Below are 25,302 nucleotides of genomic sequence, written 5' to 3'. Positions count from 1 at the left end.
ATCGGCAGGCGGACTCTCAACCACTGCGCCACCGGGGAAGCCCCTGGAGAGGTTTTTGATTGAGGGGTGTCTTTTATCGTTGTGTTGTTTTGTTTTGACTTTAGAAGCAGTATTTTTATGTTTTTGGTAATTTATTTTGGTAGAATCTCAAAGTTACCCAGAAAAGCTGCAGGAATAGTACAAGGAGCTGTACCCCTTTTACCCAGATTCACCAATTAATGACATATTTTGCCCCGTCTGCTTCAATATCCTCTGTGTCAGCAGTTGGCACATCTTTGCTGTAAAGGGTCAAGTAGTAACTATTTGAGGCTTTGAAGGCCATGCAGTCTCTGTCACAACTACTCTACTCTGCCTTTGTAGCACAAAATCTGCCCTAGACAACACGTAACACAGAGGCACAGCTGTGTCCCAGTAAAACTTGATTTACAAAACCAGGTAGCTGGTGGGCTGTAGTTTACCAGCACCAACTCTCTCTCTTCCTCAATGTGCACCTTTTTTCCCCCCTAAACTATTGATGTACGTATTAGTACAGATCTTGGGGAGAGCTTTCTAAAACCATTTTGGCCTGAGCTCCCCATGGACGGTCCTGATTCAGTAGATCTCTACATCTGTCTCTTTAGCAGCACCTAATCACGCAGGTGATTTTGATGCTTAGCCAGGCCAGAGAGCAGCTGCTTGGCTTTGGGAGGTGGAAACCAACGCAATATGGCGTCTAGGACTCACTTCGTCCGCTGAGTTCGCGTGGGTATGCCAGTGAGTAGAATTGCTAGTGGAGCTTCAGCTCATCTTGGCTCACCAAAGCTGTGCCTGTCAACTTAGGGCCTGGGCCCATGTTTTTCTTTTAAAAGCTGCAAGGCGCTGGGTGCAGAGACCACAGTGCCTTTGATCTGCCACACTTAATTCCTTTCCTTTTCCCGTTAACAGCTGAGCTGCTGTGGGGTGCAGAACTACACCAACTGGAGCACCAGCCCCTACTTTCTGGAGCACGGCATCCCCCCAAGTTGCTGCATGAACGACACTGATTGTAATCCCCAGGATCTGCACAACCTGACCGTGGCCGCCACTAAAGTGAACCAGAAGGTACTCACTCCCTCTTGGTCCTGATGGGACTCAGTGGTGAATGTTTGGGGAGGGCTTTTTCGTCTCTGTGAAATTATGACAAAGAGGTTAGAAATGATAGTCTTGGAGAGAGTCAGGAATCTTCCTTTGTGGTTCTTTCTGGCCAGGGAGAGGCACTGGGCTGCCCACTTCTGAAGGAGAAAGCCTTGCCTCAGCGAGACTCTACGAGGCATAGTTAGGAAGGGTTAGCAAGTGGTTCCTGTTAACCCTGATGCTGATGTCAGGGAATGTGGCCTTCTTTCTGGGTGTCTGTCTTCTGCTTAATGTACCTTCGAAACATGAAATTATTCCCAGCTGGGTGCCGGTCCTCAGCGGAAAGAGGGAGTTGAGTTGACAGACAGCATCTGCTTCTGCGAGGAGGGTGGCCTTGATTTTAGGGACTTCACTGCATTGGGAAAAGAAATCAACAACTTCAACTCACTCTCAACATCCTGACTCCCAAAGAAATTAGAGGAAAAAAAAAAACTGGCCAAGAGAAATTTGAAAGTTAGTACATAGTAGAAATGAGGGAAATGAAACTTAGGTAGAGAAAAGGAAAATCAATTCTGTATTCCACTCTGCAGAGAATCTGATGAAGACATGATACAGCTGGGTGTGAGGACTATCTATTCTTAAACATTTAGGGAAATGCCAGATAGAAACTATGTCTTGCTGAAACAAAAGGGAGGAAAAAAACCCTACTGTTGAGTTTACCTGTGGTTATGCTGCCATCAGGTAAATTTTCTTTTCTTAATAAGTTTTCTTTTTTTTTGGCCACACTGCACGGCATGTGGGATCTTAGTTCCCTGACCAGGGATCGAACCCGTGCCCCCTGCAGTGGAAGCTTGGAGTCTTAACTAGTGGACTTCCCTGGAGTCTTAACCAGGGAAATCCCAAAGTTCTAGTTTTCTAAGGTCTTCAAAATTCTATGGGATCTGGGCCAACTACTGAATAATTCACAGAAGATAGCCATCCTTTCAAGATAAGAATGTTAAGAGATGGTTTCTATATTTTACCCATGTAATGTTGGTATTTGTAGCAGAACTGCTGCAAGGCATTGTTGCCATATTCTGGAAGCTCCTTTTGTCATTCTGGGTTTATTACTTGGCTGTTGGTGTGGTGAGATAAGATGTTCAGTACAGACAGCTTCTTGTGTGAGCTAAGAGAACATCTGTTCCAACTGGAATTTTTTATGAACCCCACGTTTGAGGCCTCCTTCGCCTCTCATCAGCAAGGTGACTTCCGGTTTCTTCATGGACACCTCCATTAAGCATCCGTATATGTCATTATGCTGCCACTGTATGAAGTGCTGAGCAGACCTGGCACTCAGGGGGCGCTCCGATGTATAGAAGGCAAGACGTGCTTTATGGAGTGAGAGATTGGCACAGCAGAGCCTCAGGGGGTCCTTTGTAGAGGCGGCAATCATCAACCTTGATAAAAGCCTTCTGAAAAAAAATTTCACCCAAACCACTTCTCTTGTGAAAGTTGAGGGCTTCGAAGTCAGGACCACAGGGTCTGGAGTCAGACTGCAGTTTAAATCCTGGCTCAGCCACTTGCTGGTTGTGTGATCTTGATCAAGTGACTTAACCTTTCTCAGCCTTGTTTTTCTCATCTGTAAAATAGAATAACAGTTCTTGCCCCTTAGGATCGATAGAATTGAATGAGATAAAACATCTAAAGCACAGTGCATGGCAGAGAGTAAAGGACAAGATGAACGTTAACTGTAATGTTAAATGGTAGCTGTGGTGTAAATGTCACAATAACGGTGATGTTTGTCTTCCACCCTACCACACTGTGCCTTTTATTAGAAATGACGCAGCAGGTCCTTGTAGGGAGGGTCTTTTGTTTGTATTCAAAAGCAGGCTGAGGCAGATCCTATAGTGCACCTCTAGAATCCTTACAATGATTTCCAGAAAGATAGGGGAGCATTTTTTCACTTCACTGATAACCTACAAATTGGCCTCGCTCCCAGCCTCCCCCCCGCCCCGACAATCCTACTTTACATTTTCCTGGATGCCTCAAATACCTGGAAGAGATACTTCTCTCTCACTTCCCTTTTACCCTCCAACCTGGCTCCCTCTGTGGAGAGAAAGTGAATGAAAACTGAAATTTGCCTAGGAAGTTTCATTAGATATTCTCATTTAATGCCCACCTGAACTTCTCAGACCAATTACTTCCCAGGCCTGAGTCTGTGACACCTCATCTATAAAAGGTAAGCAGTGCGGATGGGGTGGAGATGTGGAGTGATAGTCGATGCTCATAAACGTTAGCCTCCCCAAACTGACTCCCTCCCCCAGGAAGATGAACTCCCACCATGTCCTAGTTCTGTGGAATCCTGTTATATAAAATACATGCATTCTCAATCCCCATAGATCTTTCAGTGTCTTGAACCCTGGGCCCTGATAGCACAGAAAGGTGGCTCTGGGCTCTTACCTGGCAGCCTGAGAAACCTACCTTGTACAGATCACTGACAGAGAGCAGGAAGGTGAGAGCGGTTAAGCAGGATATCTATCGTTTTGTTTTGAGGACAGCTTTGATTTTGGTTTTGCTAAGCATGATGATCAAACGTCCACAGGTTCAGTTAGCTAACAGCATTGACAGACCCCTACCCCCTAGGAATTCCTTGCCTTTTTTTTAAAGAGCCAGGGCAAGAGGAAGAGAGTTATTCTGGTTGGCAGCTCCAGAGGTACCTCCTCCCGGTACCTGCCTGGAAGCAGCCGTGCTACTCCTGCTACTGAAAAGCCTGCCACTTGCAGGTGTTTCCCATCAGAGGCCCTGTTGATTTAGACTTGCTGAGAGGGTGAGCAAATTACCTGTTCTGTTTCTGGGTGTTTCCTAGGACATTTAGCAGGTCTCTGTAGATTGTTTTCACACCTGACAATCAGGCTTTCATTTTCAGAAATTAAGAGAGATCGTTGTGGGTAGATAAGAGGATTTTCGGGGAGAACTTGAGATGGAAGGCAAACGTGCACTGGGGTTGTAGGATTGAAGCAGTTCGGGCAGTCTGCAGAGCTAGGCCGAGACCTGGAAAATGGGCTCGTGGGTCCATAGAGTGAACAACAGAGGAAAAGCTGGAGAAGGAAAGCATTTATTGCAACCTGGGTCTTGTATCGTTTAAACAACAATGAAGAAGCTAAATCACTTTCATCTTTTCACCTTAAGTAACTCTCTTATTGCTATAATTTATTAATTTGCTCTTTGTTTAGAGTGAAAAAGGATGGAGGAACTTTTCTTAGCGAAGAGTGCTTCTCAAACTTTAATGGGCACGTGAAACATCTGGAGATATTAACATTCATTAAAACTCATTAAAAATGAGTAACCCCGGGATCTGGCAGATTCTGGTTCAGTAGGTCTGGAGTGAGGTCTCAGATTCTGCATTTCTAACAAAATCCCCAGTAATGCTGCTTCTGCTGCTTGTAGCAAAACCCCGGTGCGAGGAGCAAGGTTTAGAGAGAACGATTTTGCCACAGTGGTACCAATGCCAGGCCCTTACTTCATTTTTCTGTTTTCTCTTAACTGGTTGGAGTGGGCTTTTCAAAAATGTGACTGACTCTGATTTCTACTCCATTGTAGGAGATTTCATACTTTAGAAAAACATATTCACCTTATGTGTAGAATTAAAGTTCACAGCAAAAAAAAAAAAAAAAAAAAATAGAAAAAATAACCCTATTCCCCCCCCCCTAAAAAAAAACCAAAAACACCTATCCCAAACTATTTTGCAGAGTAAGAAAATAGCTCACCTCACTTCTCTCTGGTTTTTATTACTGGGTTTGTGTTTCCATATTTTGAGCTGATGTAACACTGGCGGTGGTCTGAACTTCATTCCCTGGCCCGAGCATCGCTGTGGGGAGGAGATACAGCAATGAACAACGACCAGCACAGAAAAACTCTTATCTTAGCTGCTGCCATTTGGGAAAGTGCTAGAATATCCCCCTCTCTTCTGGCTTTGACTTCTTCCTAACCCGAACTGACTTTCTTTCCACTACCTTTTGGAAAATAGTGTGATATATAGTTTCACTAGTAGAAATGAAATCAGTGAGCAAGCTTCTCCTATAAAGAGAAGCAAATTGGAAAACTTTCCATGAGCAATAATGCGTTTCCTTTCCCACCCCTGCCCCGGCCTTCAAATTTGCATCAGGTAACTAAGGAGCGTAGTTTGTCCATTGCATTGAAAACGTGTCAAAGCACTGCTGCTAAATTAATGCATCTTTGTCTTTGCAAACAGACTGTGAATGCATAAAATATCATTTATTAGAAGATACAGCATTGGCAGACTTTTCACAAGCTCTATGAGAAATGTTAAACCATTAAACTCTGAATTTAAAAATGGGAGACATGTTTTTGGTTGTTCTTGTTCCTCAGATGTTATTACAATTTAGTGGGCCTTTCTTGATTAACAATAATCCTCTTTACCCTGTTTATGAAATTGTCTTGATTTTTCACGGACTTCATACATACATTCAAGTTGAGGCCCTTTTTCAGAAAACTGGAAAATGACCATGTCTTCCAAAGCTGAACACGTCAGTTCAGAAGTCTAGGTTGATTTGGCCCACTTCCAAACTACAGAAATACACTCACACACTGACACACATATACGTTCGCTAATTCCTGCTGTTTGAGCTGTCAGGCTTTTTAACAGGAAGAGTCAGCTTTTGCCTTTGCCTTACGAGTGATGCACAAAATTTGGTGTCCTACCTGGACTGGGTTGATAAAATGTAATCCAGAATAACAACAAAACTAGTTTAGCAACATTGTCGAACTCCAACCAGACCATTTCTTTTAAAGAAATTAAACTTTATCAATATTAAACTAACATTGAAATTGGTAAAATTGGTGTTGGTTTTAACCACAACATGTGGAGATTTCAGAGGATGTTAAAGGGAAACTCACTTCATTTTACGAATGAGGTTATTGACATCATAATAGAGAGGGTAAGTGACTTCCTCAAGGTCCCATAGTACATCTGTGGAAAATATGACTCTAGAACATGGGATTTTCCCTACTAAAAAAAAGCTTAATGGTCTCCATAGGAAGAACCCTAAAATACCATAAGGTTGGCAGGTATTCAAACACCACCTTCTAACCAGAGGATTTCACTTTATTTATCTAAGATTCTGTCATTTGTTGTCAAAATGCTAGTAACTATGTTTATGATGCTGAGTTTTGCTGATCAGGGATGCAGAATGCCTTTGCACGTGTTTAAGTCTGCTTCTGTATCCCTACAGCATTCGCCTCGTGGATCTTACAGACTTCTTGCTAAATTTCATCATACAACAGAAACGTTTGTGGATGAAAGTGTATATCTGGGATTTACTTTAAAATAATCCAGCCAGGGGGTGCGTGTTGAAGAAATTTAAATGAAACAAGATCGGCCATATGTTCACTGTGATTTTAGAGGAAGGGTCACTTGGGGGTTCTGTACCGTTTGTATGTTTGAGATTTTTCATTCTGTTTGCGGAATGAAGGTTGGGGTGTATGTGGGAGTGTTGCGAGGTAGCCCAGCCGGTCTGGCGTGGGTGAAACATGTCTCTGAGACCGTGTCTCTGTGTTTTCAGGGTTGCTATGATCTGGTGACCAGTTTCATGGAGACCAACATGGGAATCATCGCTGGAGTGGCTTTTGGGATCGCATTCTCCCAGGTAATCTTGCGGTCGGACCTAGCCTTTCCTCTGTCTCCTGCTCTCCTTTCCCTCCCTGGTCTCCAGATTCTGTGGCGGCCTCCCCGTGCCTGGGGAAAGGCTGATGGATGGGGTCAGAACTCCTTGCTTATTAGTCCTCAGGTCATCTGTTTTTTTTTTTTTTTTTTTTTTTTTTTTTTTTTTTTTTTTTTTTTTTTTTTTTTTTTTGCGGTATGCGGGCCTCTCACTGTTGTGGCCTCTCCCGTTGCGGAGCACAGGCTCCGGACGCGCAGGCTCAGCGGCCATGGCTCACGGGCCCAGCCACTCCGCGGCATGTGGGATCTTCCCGGACCGGGGCACAAACCCGTGTCCCCTGCATCGGCAGGCGGACTCTCAACCACTGCGCCACCAGGGAAGCCCAGGTCATCTGTTTATTGATTTTCCTTTTTCAACTTAAATGAAGTTTTGCCATCAAGGGAATATTGGTTACAGTTCAACTAATGACTAGCTCCAGAAAAACAACTCCCTTCTTCTGTAGGTCAAATGGAGGTTAGCTGAACAAGGTGCCGCCTTAATTGGAGCCTAAACAACTCCAAACATCAAATGGCTGATTTGGATTCGGGGAGGAGGGTAGGGCTCTTTTCCTGGTTGACCTGTCCCTTTTTGGTTCTTAGTTCCCGGGGATTGTGCATGAGATCGCTCGCTCCCTTTTAAAGAAAGCCGCAATGTAGCAAATTTCATCCTGTCCTCATTATTGGATCTCAAGGTTTGATTATTGTTTCTTAAGAGGAAACTGAATTTGTGTATATGAAATGGTATATGCCTTTATCTCCACCCGGCCTCTAAAAAAGAATGGGAGAAGCCATTATGCAAACTAAGCAAGCCACACATACTCAAGGATGGAACATGATTAAGCTAAATCTAAAATTTTGCCCACCTGCACCAGGCGGTGTGTTGCCCCACAGGCTTCTGATCTCCCGGCCAGTTGCTATAATGTTGCTGTGGGTGGAAGGATCGGCATATATACCTAACAACCAAAAAAAAAATTGATTTATCTTTAACACAGAATTTTTTTCAGACCAACAGATCATTTTTCCAACAAAGCCCAATTAGTGTCACCTCAGTAATGTTGCCATGGCTCTGGTTTTATCTGCCTGAATTCTATATCAGGTCTCCCAGACTATAATTACCCCTCCCTCCACGGCCCCTATACCACTTCCCTTCTTGCTGAGCAATGCAGATGCACTTTAATCTTATTTAAGTTTGTTCCTAAAACATCTTTATTGAAATATGGCCTATAAAGAGAAGCGCACACATTGTAAGTATACAGCTTAATAAGTTATCAAAAAATGAGCTTACCTGTGTACTGACCACCACTTAGATCAAGGCATAGCATGTTAGCCTGGTAGTTTTTGCACATGGAGGGCTTGGCCTCAGTTAAGTCTAATAAGCTTTTCTTCCCAAGAAGTTACCAAACCGTGTGTGACATTTCCTCTCACAAGGGCATGTGGGCCCAGCCAGCACGAGTGTGTATTTCTTGTGGCAGTTTTAAAAATCTTTTACCACGTTTTGTTTTTTTGCGGCTCGGGAAGGGCTTAAACCCTCAACACGCCAACACACACAGACCAGATTGGTGCCACAGACAGTACTGATTAACTCGGTCTCGAAAGACACATCAAAAGAAGTTGAAGCCCTGAACTTTCTTCTGGTTGCTATCCTGTTTCAGTAATAACACTTCAGTGACATATCAGTAATGGCCAGGGGACATTTTAGAGGATTCTGGACCATGTGTCCGATGCAGTGTGCAGGAGGCATCTGGCAGGTGCACATATGGTCTGCTTTACACATGTACGTGCAGTGTTGGGTTAACCACCTACAGGACAGGCTTGTGCTTGCGTTTGAGGAGGACCGTCCCCTTGGAGGAAGGAATATGGCTGCAGTCGGCCCTCATGGCTACCCTAGACCCATGAAGGGACACGAAGCCGGTACTCTCCCTGGGGGAAGAGCCAGGACTCTCGTGGATGAAACATCTTTTCATCCAAGAACCTTTCCATGTGGCCACGAGGGGTTGGGAAAACAGTCCTACTTTCATGAGTGAGGTGAACCAGGTCATAAAGAATCTGATTAATGCCTCTCGCACTTCTCTCATCCCCGTGGAGGGATTTAGGGTGTAGACCAGTGGTTATCTGGCCCAATGAGCACTCATCTCTGTGTGCTACGTGGAAGAAACCCCTGCCGTGGGGCTCGCTGAGTTTGCTCTGTGGCCCTCTGGGGCAACGAGAAAGGGGCTTTGGCCCCAAGGAAGCCCCAGACAGACTCTCTTCACAGAGTTTAGGTTTCTTCAAGGTACTACAGAGTTGTTGGGATAAGAAAACAAAACCCAAAGCCCAGGAGCATCGCAGAGGCAGTGCCATTCACCCACGTGGCCGGTCAACCACAGTGGGGCAGAGACATGAGATCTGCTGTGCTCAGCTTGGGGCAGGGAAAGGGATGGCCACGGCCAGCTGTTATTAGCCAGACACACTAGGAACTGCAGCTTTTAACGGTGCCAGCAGCCTCAGGGTACCTGGAAGCTGAAGCTGGCTTCCAGTCGTCAGTAGATCCAGGGCCTCTCTGGGACCACGGTGGCCACTTACCAGATGCCCATTCAAGAACCAGCCTTACTCACCTGCCACCAAAGCTTTAGCCACAGGTGTTCAAAAATTCTAGAACAAGCGTTATAGTAAAACTTAGCAGATGTTGGCTGATACCGATAAAGCACAGTGGCCTATGTGGTAGCCTTCGTATAAGAAAGCAAGCTCTGCTGAGTAGAGGCCAAAGTGGGTAGGAAAGAAGAGAGCACCTGCCCCACTCCTTACCTGCTCTCCACCTTCTCCTTGCCCTCTTCCTCACCCGCTCTCATGACGTCCACGCTATCCTGTTGGAACAAACCGGCCTTGCACATCTGTTGTCTTAGAAATCAAAGGTAGTATAAAGTACAAGGGAAACTAAGCCGAGTCTAGCCTTTTAATAGACCGTGCGAGAACTCTGTCCTGTTACCTAACTTAGCTAGCTTAAAGCTCTTGAGTGCTGTTTTTGGATAGCAGGGTTTGGGCAGGTGTTTAATATTTGTCTGCACAAAGTCCCAGTGCCTTTGCCCTCGCAAGGAGAAGGCCATTTGTCTGGACTTGATGGGCAGGTCCTGCTGCCCTGAATCTATAGCAGAGGGCTGAGTGTGTTTTTATAGGGTACCTCCTCCCTGCATCTTCGGCAGCTACTCTCTTATTCGAGGGGTCTTGGGAACACACACACAGAGAAATAGCCTCACCTCCCTCGTCCCTAACATGACCTGGAAACCAAGCGTCCGAGTCTGGACACTCGTATTGCTCAGCTTGTGACACTGCTTCCCGCCCTGGTTGGCCTTCTGCTATGGGTCTCTGGATTTAGCACTTCTGTATCCAACGTAAATAGCTTCGCTAGACTTGGAGACTATTAGGCTGGATTAATCCCCCAAAGCACAGAATGTTACAGTCCTGAGTAAGGACGGTGGAGCTGTTTTCCAGAAGGGAGAGTTGAGTGTTTTGCTTGAGGTTGGGTGGCTACTGGAGATCCAGGATTACAATTCTGAGGGTCTCATCTGGTCTGCTGTATTCAACATTCAGGCCAGAGACAACCCTTGTTCTTGCTTCACGTAGCACCTAAATGGAGCTCAGTTTGTGCCTTTATAATGAAAGGATTTGAGTCCGTGGAATTGCAAAGACAAAGGTACTCATTAAAAAAATACAGATCCTGGCTTCCCAGGTGGCGCAGTGGTTAAGAATCCGCCTGCCAATGCAGGGGGGACACGGGTTCGAGCCCTGGTCCGGGAAGATCCCACATGCCGCAGAGCAGCTAAGCCCGTGTGCCACAACTACTGAGCCTGTGCTCTAGAGCTCGCAAGCCACAACTACTGAGCCCGTGAGCCACAGCTACTGAAGCCCGGGCCCCTAGAGCCCGTGCTCCGCAGCAATAGAAACCACTGCAATGAGAAGCCCACGCACCGCAATGAAGAGTAGCCCCGCTCACCGCAACTGGAGAAAGCCCGCACGCAGCAACAAAGACCGAACACAGCCAAAAACACATTAAAAAAATACAGATCCTCTTCCTACTCATCCATCCCCTGACCCTCACCCCTGCAGGGCCTCCTCCGGGGCCCACAGGCTACTGAGCTGATTCCTTACGGACCAAGGATTCTTTTCTGGGACTTGTTTACCTTTTCTGTATAGAGGGCAGGGAACAAAGCTGTCAATAGCCTTGATGAGACATGGCTGAATAAGGCTAACGGAAGTTTTTACTTATTCCCGTAGTGTTTTCAGGCTCTGAAACGGTCCCTAAAAGCATTTATACAGTTTTATTTCAAACCAGATACCTTGGCACTTACCCAGTTCAGTCATGAACATAAAATCTCCACAGACATTCTAAGGATCAAAATTTTCGACCTATTGCTTTTGCCACTTTCTTGTTAAGAAAGTTGCCTTTTACACTTTGTTTGCTGGCCTCTCTCTGCCCCTCAGGAATCGGGGACCGGGCCACGTTTACCTCCCATGGTGATCGCAGGGGAAGACAGCCTTGCCCTGTCGCCTTTGCTGACCTGGACCCCACCCCTCTCTCAGCCCCTCTACCGCCTCTTGGAGTCCTGCTAATTAGCAGAGCCCCAGCAACGTGATCGCTGTTACTGGCGCTCTCTTTGTGGGAATGCTTCGAGAAGGTTAGAGTAGACCTCTTATAAGTCTGTCCTTCCCTCTCTGGCTTCTCAGTTCTCAAAGGGGCTCCCGGAGGTTTTCATGACCCAAAAGAAAGCAGAATATATAGTACAGACAATGCCGAGAGCGGTAAAAAGAAAATGTTACTTCCAACGATTAGATGAAGGCTAATTACAAAGTCTTAGACGACCCAATATAAATAATCTGACCTCAGACTCCCTAGGCTGTACGGCATTTGACACTTCGCCAGTCACGGGGAGAGGGAGAGGTGACTCTGGGGTCTCCGTCCTGAGGGCTGTTTAGCATAAGAGGCAAGCTCTCCTTTTCCTGTCTTCCTCCGGGGTTTAAAGCAGAAGTTTGTTCCGGTGCCCACAGTCTCCAGCCTTAAGACACATCAGCAGTGTGCTTCTGAGGGGCAGCCTGGAATCCCACAGAGCATACCTCTGTTCTTTGAGGCGCTATTTACATATATTTAACCTAAAACAAAATAAAGATGGATTTTTCTGTGTACAGATTAATCGGGTCTAGTGGCAAGCGAGCGTTTGGTCCTGACTCTGAGAAAGAGGCTATGTCTTTACCAGGCTTTCAGTTATGTACCTAGAAATAATCTGGTAGTAAATGGTATTAAGTATAGGATGTTCCCCCCCCTCCCCGCTTTCCCTTAACTTGGTGCTTAGGGAAATGAGAGATCAAAGTTTTCTCTCAAATATGATGAGACACTGTAGCAAATTTGACGTCAGTAATCCTGCAAACAATTCAAAACACCCACCATATCCCAAATCCTAGTTTTTCTTGCACTAGAATTAACTAAAATAAAAGCCAATATATGTAAACTGCTGTATTCACAAAGCTTGCGTGTGCCTCAGCTCAGGACTTTTTTTCGGAACAATTTCTGAGTAGATGTTAACATTATTGCCCAGGGGATTTTTGCAGAAACTAACACCTGTGGCCAGCGATTTGTTCTGTAAGTGAATATGGAAACACCCGCGTCTGAGTAAATATCAACAACTTTTTTTGCACTTAACGTATTTACCTGAAACTTTGTTCACGTCTTACTAAAGCATTCTGATATTTCATTAGAACAGGATAGGCGGTATAGCAGGTACCTCTGTGCAGGGGAACAGAACATCTATTACAAATATACCGTGTTTCACTGTGCTTTCCCCTGGAAGAGCAGACTCTATACTTTCTGGCGGCATTTTTTATTTTAGTCCTGTGGTTATCATTTCCTCTAGAAGATGTTCGTTTATTTTACCTGGTGGTCGACAAGGTGGGTCTTTGCAGGGGGCTCTTTCAGAAACGCCACAAGAAGGACCAGGTGCGGGACTACCACTACGTTCACCGGGATGGTCAGTTAACCATTCTCTAGCTACTGCTAACAAAAATTGCTTGTAAGACTTTTTATTCTGTGCACTAAGGCTACAATAAATTTTTTTTTTTTTGGCGGTACGCGGGCCTCTCACTGTTGTGGCCTCTCCCGTTGCAGAGCACAGGCTCCGGACGCGCAGGCTCAGCGGCCATGGCTCATGGGCCCAGCCGCTCTGCGGCATGTGGGATCCTCCCGGACCGGGGCACGAACCCATGTCCCCTGCATCGGCAGGAGGACTCCCAACCACTGCGCCACCAGGGAAGCCCAGGCTACAATAAATTTTAAACGCATTGAATACACCACAATTAATCAAATAGAAACCCACTTTCTTATACCATTTTCGAGTTTTCCAGAGGATATTGAGGTTTGCCAGATATTGATCAGATCGATCAGCTCCTTTCATATATTTGTCGTACTCTAATATACAAGTGGGCTTAGTCATCTGATGTCCAGTCCTCCTAACTTTCCTGTAGATGCTGTGGAGGAGTCATGAATAATGTCGCCATGCGGACTAACCTCTTGTCTTTCCATATAAGAAGAATCACTTCTCCCTTCTGTAAGAATGTCATTTCTCCCCTCTGTAGATTTTTAGCTTTCTCCTTTAATTGGTTTGGTAGACCACGACTCTCTCATAGTCCCACAAACTCTGGTTTTATTTTTCAACAATATTTCAGATGTGGACACACTGTTGTAATGATTGTCTTGGTAAATATGGTGCCATGAACCAAGATAAGGTTGTAGGACCGATAATATTGTTTCTTGCAGTTTCTTTCCTTCACCCATGTAAATCTCAAGGTTGCGTATATATCCAGTTTCACTTTCGCTAAGCACCCTGACCAAAATTCCATATCTTGTAAGTTTTCCGGGATTATAGGTTTTGAATCTGAGTCGTCCTCTCCACTTTATCTTTGCCTCCTCAAGTGATAGCTCTTGTTTAGGTATATAGATCAGTTGAAACTTGGGTAGAAAATAATCCAGAAGAGGTTTAACTTTTGAAATTCTGTCTGCAGGAAGTGGAGTTTCCGAGTTATCGTTAAAGTGAAGAAATGTCATTATTTGTTTGAACCTTCTTCTCGTCATAATCTTTGGAAAGATAGGTGTTTCAAGTAAGGGATCAGTTGACCAGTATTCTTTCCAGTGTGACTTTATTTGTCCCATCAAAATTATTAATCCAAGAAACTTCTTCATGTCACTATTGGTTACATCAGTTCATTTTAAAGCCTTATACTTTTTATACGATTTTTCATTCTGTTGGTGATACAGGTTCGTTTGAGAAGCGATCAACTCGAAAAAGTCGTTACCAAAGATTAATTCTGTTATTTCACTAACACTTTGTGCGTTATTAGTCAATAGTTACACCTGACACTCCTATAGTCTAATTTCCATGAAATGTTGTCTTCAATCCACTCTTCTGTAGAAGCAAAGAAGCATTCTGCAGCACCATGAGTTTCATTTTCACTTTCCATATCAGAATCAATCACTAAGGTTTTTTTTGTCTTTCTGTTGGTCTAATATTCACATCGTCTGAATCAGAACTATATTCTGAAGAACTGTCATCTTCTGAGACGCTAGTGTGTATATATATATCGCTTGGACAATCAGAGAAAGTATCTGCCTAAAATTCACCGAAACATTCTTCTTCAAACTTTCATGATGTGTCATTTTTTAAAATTTTACGGTAATAAATTGTGTTCATAGCATACATAAGGTTGGAACAAAAACCTAACGGATCAAAATGTGAGTGATAACGACAATCATAAGTTGTATAATGAACGCTTGATCGATTTTAAGCTCTAACAACTTCACACAGTGATGTTAAAAAATAATTTAAAAAAAGTCTTCTCCCATGGGCAAACAGAAGGTATATTGTTGCCCTAGAAATACAAAATGTAGTTAGTTTGAAAGCAAATAGCTTTTATTTTTACTTCTATTTTTAAAAGTTATTATTTCTGTGAGAAAGTTTGTCTGGTGCCCTTAAGGATGATGCTGTTTCTGTTTGAGGAAAAAAAAGATGGAGGGACATGCTATATTTCCTTGAAAGCAGACATCTCAGATGCAAGAAATATTGAAGCGTACTGCAGAATTTTCTGGCTGTGTGGCTCGTGAATTGCCATGGGGGCCAGGAGCATTGCAAACTGTGCAACGGAATGCTGGCTACTGTTAAGTGCTAAAATACACGAGGTCAAGGAGAAAAACCTAAAGCGCTAAGCTTTACAAAGAAAGGAGGGTCTAGGAACTTGAGATCAAATAAAGAGATGCCCACCGACAGTCCTCTCCCTGAAGTCTGCAGTGTAAGGCAGGAAGGAACCCTTGGTGGCGTGAGGCAGAGGAGTTATTCTGGAGAGGAAAGGGGTCTAGGCCCCAGGGTGGGAAAAGGGGCTATCCTTGGCTAGAGGAGGCTGGAGCCTTCAACTCTGTGTGGGTTACCTGTGTGGTTTGGGGGAGATTCTTTAACCTCTCCTGAACCCATTTTCTTCTGTGGACAGTTGGGATGGTGATACTGCCCAGGCATGTAGTAAGGATTAAATAACTCGATATTCCTGATTGTGCTATGTGCGTCTAATACGCGGGTGTTGGCTGGCATCTGAATTTTGAGCGTATCACGTGTGATCTGGTGTATGTTGGTCCTAAAAAATGGTAGTTCTAATGAAGAGAGACAAGCTGTAAGGTTCAAAGTCCTTGCACTCACGGAGGGGATTCTAGTTTCTCATTTGGCACAGTATTCTGGAGGTGACAGCCATGGTTCCTCTGGCCACTTGGTGGTACGTGCACGATACTACGTATTTTGTGGCACAAAATGATGGTGGCCAGAGCCTTGGTAGGAGACAGGGTAAGTCCAGTCGGGTGATTTTCCTTACCTGATAGAAGTTATAGTTTGCAGATTTCACAGCACGATTTCCATTTGAAAAAGGAAGATAAGACTCTGGTATTTCACCAAGAAAGGGAGGCCGGTTGGAACCTGCAGGATTGAGCGGAGAGCTAGGACAGAGTTGAGGTGTTGCCTTGACCAACGGTGGGAGCCAGCGTGTCACCTGTAAGATAAGGGTGAGCGGATGGACTGGATGAGTGGTTCTCTCACCTGGAAGGCTTGTTAAAACACCAATTGCTGGACCCCATCCCCAAGAGAGTCTGATTCAGCAGGTTTGGGGTGGGGCCTGAGAATGTTTCTAACAAGGTCCCAGATGATGCCGATTCTGCTGGTCCCGGGGCCACATTTGACACTGTACTAGATTATCTCTAAAGGTCGTTGCCACCTCTGAACCAATTAAGCATGGCCAATTGCTTAAGGAGAAGGGACCCCACATGGCCAAGAGAAGCTGCAGCCCTCTACACTCCAGTGCACAATCAGGGTCCTGTCCAAAGAGTGATCCTCCAGCAGGAATGGGAATTTTCATTTCCTATGAGCAGATCCTTAAGCATCTGCACTTAAGGATGTCTTGCTAGTGTTACAACAGCTTTTTAGCAGATCCACCTGTGTTACAGGTTAAGTCAAGGCACAAAGTGGGCAGAAGACTGAGGTCTTCTGAGGAGGTGGAGGTACCCAGATATTGGTTGTGCCAGGGCCCCTGAAAAACCAAGGGGTAGACCTTGGGTGTAGATGGGCCCATTTGGGCCTAAAATATCTACATGGTTTAGAGACAAAGAGAAATTAAAGCCCCCGCTCCGCCCCACTTCTCACAAGCCATGACTGACTTCACTGGCAAACTCACCCAGTCAAGGATTAGCGTCCCATTGTCTCAAGGAAAAGAACTATTATCCTGTCAGCCGGGTATGGCTGGGGTGTCATCCTATGAGATAGCTTCCCAACGCATGCGCTTATGGTTTTGAATTCTGGCATTCTGTGGTACTTAATTGTTTTCATTACTCTCAGAACACATGAACACATTTTACTACTACTTACGTGTCAAAAGTTGTTTTTAACGGCCAGAGCGAGCTAGACTTGGAAGCTTATGTTCAGTTGGAGAACCTCCAGCTGACCTCCACTAGCACTGAGACTCCTTAAGTCTTAGTTAGATTCCACTACTGAAATCGGGTTTGATCGTTTTCCCTAGTGCCCTTGCCCCATTCATGTACAAAAGCCGTCAGTTGTGAAACATTACATCGGAGGGGGGTGTGTTAGAAATGTGTTAGCTCAGTGACTTCACAGCCTCGTTCTCTCTTTCCTTCTGCCAACAGCTGATTGGCATGCTACTGGCCTGCTGTCTGTCTCGGTTCATCACGGCCAACCAGTATGAGATGGTGTAAGAAGGTGAGTGATGGTGGGGGGAGGTTACATCTAGGATTCTCCCTTTGGGGCACATACTCCCCTTCAAAGGGACAAGAGTGCTGCCTGGCCACTTCACTCTTTGATCTCGGTGGCACTTGGCCACATGCCGAAGCCTCATTTCTGTGGTGCTGGGGAGGAGATGTGAGCACTGCTCTGGAAAACGTCGAAATGCTCTCTTCACCTTGCTACCTTATTTTAAGGCCTTATTAATGGTGAGTCACTCACATGTTTTAATTTCTCTTAGTCTTTCAAGAATGATGGAAGAAGAGACCCGTTTTCGAAAGGAACTGCAGCAATCTTTGAAAGACTTCCAAAGAACGTTAGAGCACAGTACATAATACACCTGTCCTAACACCCTCACCCCGTGCAACTGACACTCCCACACAGTCTCTGCTCCACCTTTGAGCCTGCATCATGCGTAGCATCCCATCTTGTGAAGCCCTGTTGTGCCGGAGTGTAGCCAGGTTCCCTGCATCTAGTCCTAGGGGACCCCACCCAAGGCTCTGTGTGTGCCACCTCCTCCATCTGTACTTGGTCCAGCTGCAGCTCATTGTAGGTGACTGGCCCTGCAGGGCCCTGCATGTAGTGTGGGAGGCTCCTGTTAGCCCTTGATCATGATTGATAAATGCCGCACCCCCCTAGATGTAGATAAGCAGATAGCTACCTGTTCTTTTGGCTTAATCTCCTTTGGTTGGGTTTTCCCTTTTACTAAGGCTCTTGCCTGCCTTCTTCAGGCTGCCTAGGACATGTAAAGAGATGCATTGGTAATTGTCCATGAGGAGAAAAAGGCACGTGTCATGCACGAAGGAAATTGTCGAGCTTTGGGTGGCATCCTTGCTCCTTACTGTTACATGCCTGGGAACTTATAGACAGTTTAGTGCACCTGTATAATCCTTTTACAAAGCTGTATTGTTGCTTCCTGTGAAGGAAATAATATTACTTCTGTTTTTCCCCAATTAACTGCTATTGTTACTTTACTTCTTTCTATATTTTTTCTTTGCATTGACATTACAGACATTGAGGACCTCATCAAATGAATTTAAAAATGAGTGTGAAGGGGGAACAATAGTCAAAATATTTTTAAAAGATCCTAAAAAACAATTCCTCTGTCTCGCATGCCAACAAGAATGCATTGATATTGTGAACATTTGTGATACATGTGTTAATAAATAGTCATTACAGATTGCTGTGCTCTGGTTTTGTTCTTTGGTTAAGTTTTTAAACACATTTCTATATTCCATCTTGTTCCACAGGGGATTGGAGGTGGACCACCTTACACAATGACACATCCCCCCATACAAGCTCCCACTCCACTGAAATAGCATGGGGCAGTGTAAAAATTGAAGGGTTAGATTTTTTTTTAATGGACATTCCAGGAACTTGAATCACTTATCATAAACAGGATGTACTGTTGGATTCAAACATAGACCCTTCATATTTCAGGCTAGAGGAAGATTTCAGAGGTTTTTTTTTTTTTAAGTCTGGATGTCATTTTAAAAAAAGGAAATGAGCATGTATTCTTCCTTTTATTGTTCCTAACAAGCATGTATTCTACCCTTTCTTCCTTCTTCTCTGGATTGAATAAACTGTCTAGAGAAGAGATGACATCATACCATTCAGTTGTCCCAATGCCCTGGCTTGTACTAAAGTATGAAATCCTTACGCTTGATTTAAAGAGCATTTTAGCAATAGGTGCAGTATATATTATCTGCAATCTATTTTTTCCTTCTTAATGAACCATCCTTAAAAACTAGTAAAAGCATTTATTGATCTGTCCCCAAATAAGTGGATTAAAAAGCTCCCTCTTCTCTGTAATTAGGATGGAGATGGTGTTTTAACTATATGCATTTATTAGCCTGAACTCTGCCTGAGGTAAACCCTAAAAGGCTTATGAAGGCTACTGACCCACACCTTCAGATACTGCCTCGTCAAAAGGTCAGCATTTTTAGAGTTAAGTAGATCTCTTCTATGGAAACATATGTAGCCCAAAACTTTTCAAAGTTTCATTTAAATTTCTATTCTATAATAAAATGAGGCTTTTCTGTAATATCCTACATAGAGTCCCACCCAGGGTTCACCTTTTTGCAAACTATGTAGTAGTTTGTAGTAGTTTGCAGTAGTATACTGATACAAATATTGTACAAATATTGTAGTAGTTTGCAGTAGTATACTGATACAAATATTGTTATACTTTGGTAAACAAGAAATCTATACACTTTCTAAATTGAATTCAGATCTCACCATTATATAATTTCAATGTGAAACATTTTGACTAAGGTTGATTTGACTTTAAAACTATAAAATATTGGTATCTCTGACCTTGCTCAGAAATAAGGTATATTTAGCTTTAGATGGTACTGCTGAACATTATTCCAAAGTCGTATACTAATTCATACTCCCACCACAGTGTAGAGAAGTTCTAGTTGTTCCACATCCTCACCAACACTTGTTATTCTCAGACTTACGTTTTAGCCATTTGGTGTGCATGGTGGTATCTCAGTTTGCCTTCACATTACGATTAGTGATACCGAACACTCAGTCTGTCGTTGACCACCTTGATGTCCTCCTCCATTTTTTTGTTTTGGCTGCACCACGAGGAATGGGGGATCTTAGTTCCCCGACCCGCTGGATCAAACCTGTGCCCCCTGCAATGGAAGCATGGAGTCTTAACTATTGGACTGCCAGGGAAGTCCCAATAGCCTCTTTTATGAGGTGTTCAAGTCTTGTGTGTTTTTAAAAATTCAGTTATCTTAATTGATTTGTAAGAATTCTTTATGTATTTGTGATGCAAATCCTTACTTGGATGTATTTATTACAAATATTTTCTCTCAGCCTGTCATTTGACTTTTCACATACAGTCAATTCTTTTTTTTCCAGCTTTACCAAGATGTATTTGATATAATATTGTGTAGGCTTGAGGTGTACAAGGTGATGACTTGATCCACTGCAAAATGATTACCATAGTAGGATTAGTTAACACCTCCATCACCTCACTCAATTACCATTTCTTTTTTGTGGCAAGAACATTTAAGATCTACTCTCTTAGCAACTTTCAAGTATATAATACAGTATTGTTAACTATAGTCATCATGCTGAACTATAGTTCTGATCCCCAGAACTTGTGCATCTCATAACTAGATGTTGGTAACCCTTTGATATCTCCCCATCTCACCCACCTCCCGGCCACTGGTAACCACCATTCTACTCTGTTTCTCTGAGTTTGTTTTTTTTTTATATTCTACATATATGTGGGATCATACAGTATATCTTTCTCTGACTTATTTTACATAGCATAGTGCACTCAGGTCTATCCATGTTGTTACAAATGGCAGGATTTCTTTTTTCTCATGGGTGAATAATATTCCATTGTATATATGGATCACATCTTCTTTAATCATTCATCTGTTGATGGACACTTAGGTTGCTTCCATACCTTAGCAATTAAGTAACGCTGCTATGAACATTGGGGTGCATGTATCTTTTTGAATTAGTGTTTATGTTTCCTTCAGATATATACCGAGGAGTGGGATTGCTGGATCATATGGTAACTCTATTTTTAGTTTTTTGAGGAACCTTCATACTGTTTTCCATACTGGCTGCACCAATTTACATTCCCACCAACAGTGCACAAGGGTTCCCTCTTCTCCACATCCTTGTGTGTGTTCTCTCGTTTCTTTGATAATAGCTGTTCTAACAGGTGTGAGGTGATATGCATTTCCCTGATAACTAGTGATGGTGGGCACTCTCTCAAGTACCTGTTGGCCATTTGTACGTCTTTGGAAAAATGCCTATTCAGATCCTCTGCCCATTTTTTAATTGGATTTTATTTGCTATAGAGTTGTAGCAGTTCCTTATATATCAATATTTTGGACAGTAATGCCTTATATGTAGTTTGCAAATATTTTTTCCCACTCTGTAGGTTGCCTTCTCATTTTGGTGACTGTATCTGTTGCTGTGCAGTAGCTTTTTATCTTAATGTGTAGTCCCACTTGTTTATTTTTGCTTTTTTGTGTGCTTTTGGTTTCATATCCAAACATTCGTTGCTAAGACCAATGTAAAGGATCTTTTTATGTTTTTTCTGGACTCTATTTTTTAAATTCCCATATGTTACATTCTCCATGGTTCCCAAGTTGCTTTAACAGAACAAGTGGAGCTGAGTTAGCTGAAGGTGTGTGTGAAGTTCTACTTCCTTGCTCAAGAAGTAGGCTACAACTGAGCTTTTGGTTACAGGACAAGCATGCCTGCTCATAATAACGAGCAAGAAATCTAAGCCAGTACCTTGAGAGGGTAGGGATTGTTTTCACTTAAGAGGTGAAGGTACTAAGACTTCTAAGAGTCGTGATCTTCCAAACCCAGTGTCCACGACAGCTGAAATACCAGAATGTGCTGACATTGCAAAGCTAGAATTTCTACTCCATATATGAGTACCATTTCACACAAATTAGTCATGGAAATACCCATTGCTTGTCTACCAGTGCACACGTGATCAACGGGTAAACGTAGAGTAGCCAATCCACTTGGAGATAATTACAAGGGATTCTATAACTACCCACTTCCTTTAACATCATAGCATTTCATTTCAAAAGATTATATAAATAGTAAAATTTCAAGCTGCCTTAAATTTGTTTTTACACTTTACTGTATGTATTTTAAATCTCAATAGAACTTATGAAATAAAAGGTGAAAAGAAAACGTATCATGAGAACTTCTAGTTCCCAAATTAAATTCCTGTGAAATATTCCAAACTCACTTTTCACCAGTTACTACTTGGTGAAAGTAGTTTTCTAGACTACTCTACCTTGGTATCAGGAAGTGCCTCATTCTTCTACTTTCAGACTGAACATACCCATCCCAGTCCCTGAAGTTTAAATTGCTAATAAGCAAGAAGTAGGGTGGCATTAAGAAGTAGGGTAAATGAGAGAAATGCAAATCAAAACTACAATGAGGTATCACCTCACACCAGTCAGAATGGCCATCATCAAAATATCTACAAACAATAAATGCTAGAGAGTGTGTAGAGAAAAGGAAACCCTCCTACACTGTTGGTGGGAATGTAAATTGGTACAGCCACTCTGGAGAACAGTATGGAGGTTCCTTATACTAAAAATAGAACTACCATATGACCCAGCAATCCTACTCCTGGGCATATATCCGGAGAAAACCATACTTCAAAAAGATACATGCACCCCAGCGTTCATTGCAGCAGTACTTACAATAGCTAAGACATGGAAGCAACCTAAATGTCCTTCAATGGATGAATGGATAAAGAAGATGTGGTACATACATACAATGGAATATTACTCAGCCATAAAAAAGAACGAAATAATGCCATTTGCAACAACATGGATGACCTAGAGATTGTCATACTGAGTGAAGTAAATCAGACAAATATATGATATCGCTTATATGTGGAATCTAAAAAAAATGGTACAAATGAACTTATTTACAAAATAGAGATGTAGAAAATAAACTTATGGTTACCAAAGGGGAAGGGGGGAGGAGGGATAAATTGGGAGATTGGGATTGACATATACACACTACAATGTATAAAATAGATAACTAATAAGGACCTACTGTATAGCACAGGGAACTCTTCTCAATACTCTGTGATGACCTATATGGGAAAAGAATCTAAAAGAAAAAAAAACTGTCATGAGGAACCTAGGGGTAAGCTGGGAATAAACACACAGACCTACTAGAGAATGGACTTGAGGATATGGGGAGGGGGAAGGGTGAGATGTGACAAAGTGAGGGAGTGGCATGGACACATATACACTACCAAACATAAAATAGATAGCTAGTGGGAAGCAGCCGCATAGCACAGGGAGATCAGCTCGGTGCTTTGTGACCACCTAGAGGGGTGGGACAGGGAGGGTGGGAGGGAGGGAGACGCAAGAGGGAAGAGATATGGGAACATATGTATAACTGATTCACTTTGTTATAAAGCAGAAACTAACACATCATTGTAAAGCAATTATACTCCAATAAAGATGTTTAAAAACAAACAAAAACACTTGCCCAAATTAATGAAGTTCTCCACTGTCAACCCTAGCAGGTGCATGGAATTAAACAATTACAGTGGATATATGTGTATGTACAACTGATTCACTTTGCTGTACAGCAGAAACTAACAACATTGTAAATCAACTGTAGTCCAATAAAAATTAATTTAGAAAAAGGGTAAATTAAGTGCCAGTCAACAATAACGGTGTCTCAGAAAAGGCCTGATAAATGCTAATATTACCACTGCACTAACATGGACATATTTAGTGAGAAGAGCCATGTGGAAGCACTGCCAGGATGGGAGTCCAGAGACTAAGTCTCAGCTTAGACCTCAGAATTTCCTAGGAGACTTGTGTAAGCCTCTTAAATGCTTAACAATTCTTTTTCCTCATCTACAAAATGATAAGGATGGCTAGATATTTCTAAAGACTCTCAAAATTACTTGGCTATCTTATAGCTCAATGATTGGTCAGTCCAATGACCACCCTAGTACTTTGAGGTTTCGCTGGAACTAAGACAGTTCGGAGTCAAGTCAGACCTCACCAAGCAGAGGGCGATCCCACCAACATCCACACAGCGTCTATGGGATGCCACACATACACACCATTGTCGGCAAAATTTATGGAAGATCACATTTCTAAGTGAACGTCATCTCTTAGATTTAAGTATTTTTACCTTTTTACATGAGTTACTGCCTGAGGAAGAAATTCGTACAATTTTGAAAGCATGAACCAAAATGCAGACTACACGAATTATAAATTTGTAGAATTAGGAATAACGGAAACGATAAATAAAATACAACAAAGTAATATTGAAACATGTCCTCTACCAGGGAAGGATTAACAGGGAAGAAATTATTTAACAGGTACAGAAAATGAACTATCAATTTTAGCAAAATTGGAGTACAATGGGCCAGATTTACCCTCCTGCCTAAAATAACCAAACACCAGGCAAAATATATGAAACAAGTTTTGAAGACACTGAAATCAGACACAGAAGAATAGTAATCCCTGAGAGACAGGAAACAAAGAAGGTGAGCACTGTGGTTCCCTCAGCTTACCGACTTGAGAGCATTTCCAGGTTGTGATATAGGGAGACGAAACATCCTGAGGCAGAATCCCTGAGTTGAGGAGACAAACCTCAGTGTCCAGGGAGACCAAAGCAGCTAGAGTTTACAGGACAGAGTACTGGAGAGGAGAGCTGCACAGAGAACTCCAGAGATCACAGAGGAACTCCCTTAAATATTCAGTAGAATAGGGATTGGTGCATGTATGTGGGAAAGCTACCAGAGACTGGTGGAAGAGACACCCTAAATGTTACAGCGAAACAGTACTTGGGGCTCACATAGGTACAGGGATAGTGCCTATACACATCAGCAAGTCTAGAAAAACTCACAATTTCACAGGGCATTGGGCAGAGTACTCAAAAGGGTCTGAGACATAGTTCAGTTACTTCAAAACCATTTAATAACCTTAAGTCTTTTATTTAAGATTTGTCGGGGGGATCAGAGCCTTGTTTATCCTAAGGCTAATTATTCCCCACTACTGAGGCAAGTACTGGATATTTTTGTATTCCTGTAAGTACACAATTGCCCAAGTTTGTTGAAAACTATAAACTGACAGATCCAAGAAGCTTAACAAACCCCAAGTACAAAAAACATGAAGAAAACTACGTTAAGGAACATATCATAAGCAAATTGTATAAAATCAGTGATAAAAAGAAAATTTTTTAATTCACCAGAGGAAAAAGAGGTGATGCACAGAAAACGAAGATAAGGATGACTTCTGTTTGGAAAGAAAAACGTAAAGTAAGAAGACAGCTGCAAGTGACCAAATGTTTATGTCCCTCCAAAATTCTTATGTTGAAATCCTACCCCCAAGGTGATGGTATTAGGAGGTGATTAGGTCATAAGGGTGAAGCCCTCATGAATGGGACTGTGCCCTTATAAAAGAAGCCTCAGAGAGCTCCCTAGCCCTTTCAACCATGTGAGGTTGCAGTGAAAACATGGCTGTCCATGAAGCAGAAAGTGGGCCAGATACTCACCAGACAATGAATCAGCTGGTACCTTTATCTTGGACATCCCAGCCTCCAGAACTGTGAGAAATAAGTGTTTGTATTTAAGCCACACAGTGTATGGTATTTTTGTTATAGCAGCTGGAGCAGACTAAGCCAACAATGGAACAGTAGCTTTAAAGTACTGAAAGGAAAAAAACAAACAAATAACCC

At 43.0% G+C, this 25,302-nt stretch overlaps 1 protein-coding gene and 1 long non-coding RNA gene across 2 annotated transcripts in view; one reads left to right on the top strand and one right to left on the bottom strand.

Moving 5' to 3' along the window:
* The window catches only part of TSPAN7 (tetraspanin 7), a 137,787-nt gene extending 119,531 nt beyond the window's left edge, over positions 1–18,256 (top strand). The window contains exons 5-8 of the mRNA XM_019943493.3: positions 925–1,080; positions 6,654–6,737; positions 16,983–17,055; positions 17,318–18,256. Of these exons, the coding sequence (XP_019799052.1) occupies positions 925–1,080; positions 6,654–6,737; positions 16,983–17,051 (309 nt within the window). The 3' untranslated portion in view covers positions 17,052–17,055; positions 17,318–18,256. The remainder of the gene's footprint in view (positions 1–924; positions 1,081–6,653; positions 6,738–16,982; positions 17,056–17,317) is intronic.
* Positions 83–16,118, bottom strand: LOC109551278 (uncharacterized). Its single transcript, XR_004524507.2, has 7 exons — positions 15,665–16,118; positions 11,647–11,914; positions 9,575–9,633; positions 7,654–7,743; positions 4,839–4,939; positions 3,912–4,169; positions 83–2,710 (listed from the first exon to the last, which is right to left on the bottom strand). It is a non-coding gene; the product is annotated as an uncharacterized lncRNA (long non-coding RNA).
* Positions 18,257–25,302: the final 7,046 nt, after the last annotated feature.

The sequence above is a fragment of the Tursiops truncatus genome, chromosome X (genome assembly GCF_011762595.2).
Source record: "Tursiops truncatus isolate mTurTru1 chromosome X, mTurTru1.mat.Y, whole genome shotgun sequence".
Classification (NCBI taxonomy): Eukaryota; Metazoa; Chordata; class Mammalia; order Artiodactyla; family Delphinidae; genus Tursiops; species Tursiops truncatus.
The sequence above is the reverse complement of the archived record's forward strand: the minus strand, read 5'-3'. Positions and strand labels throughout refer to the sequence as shown.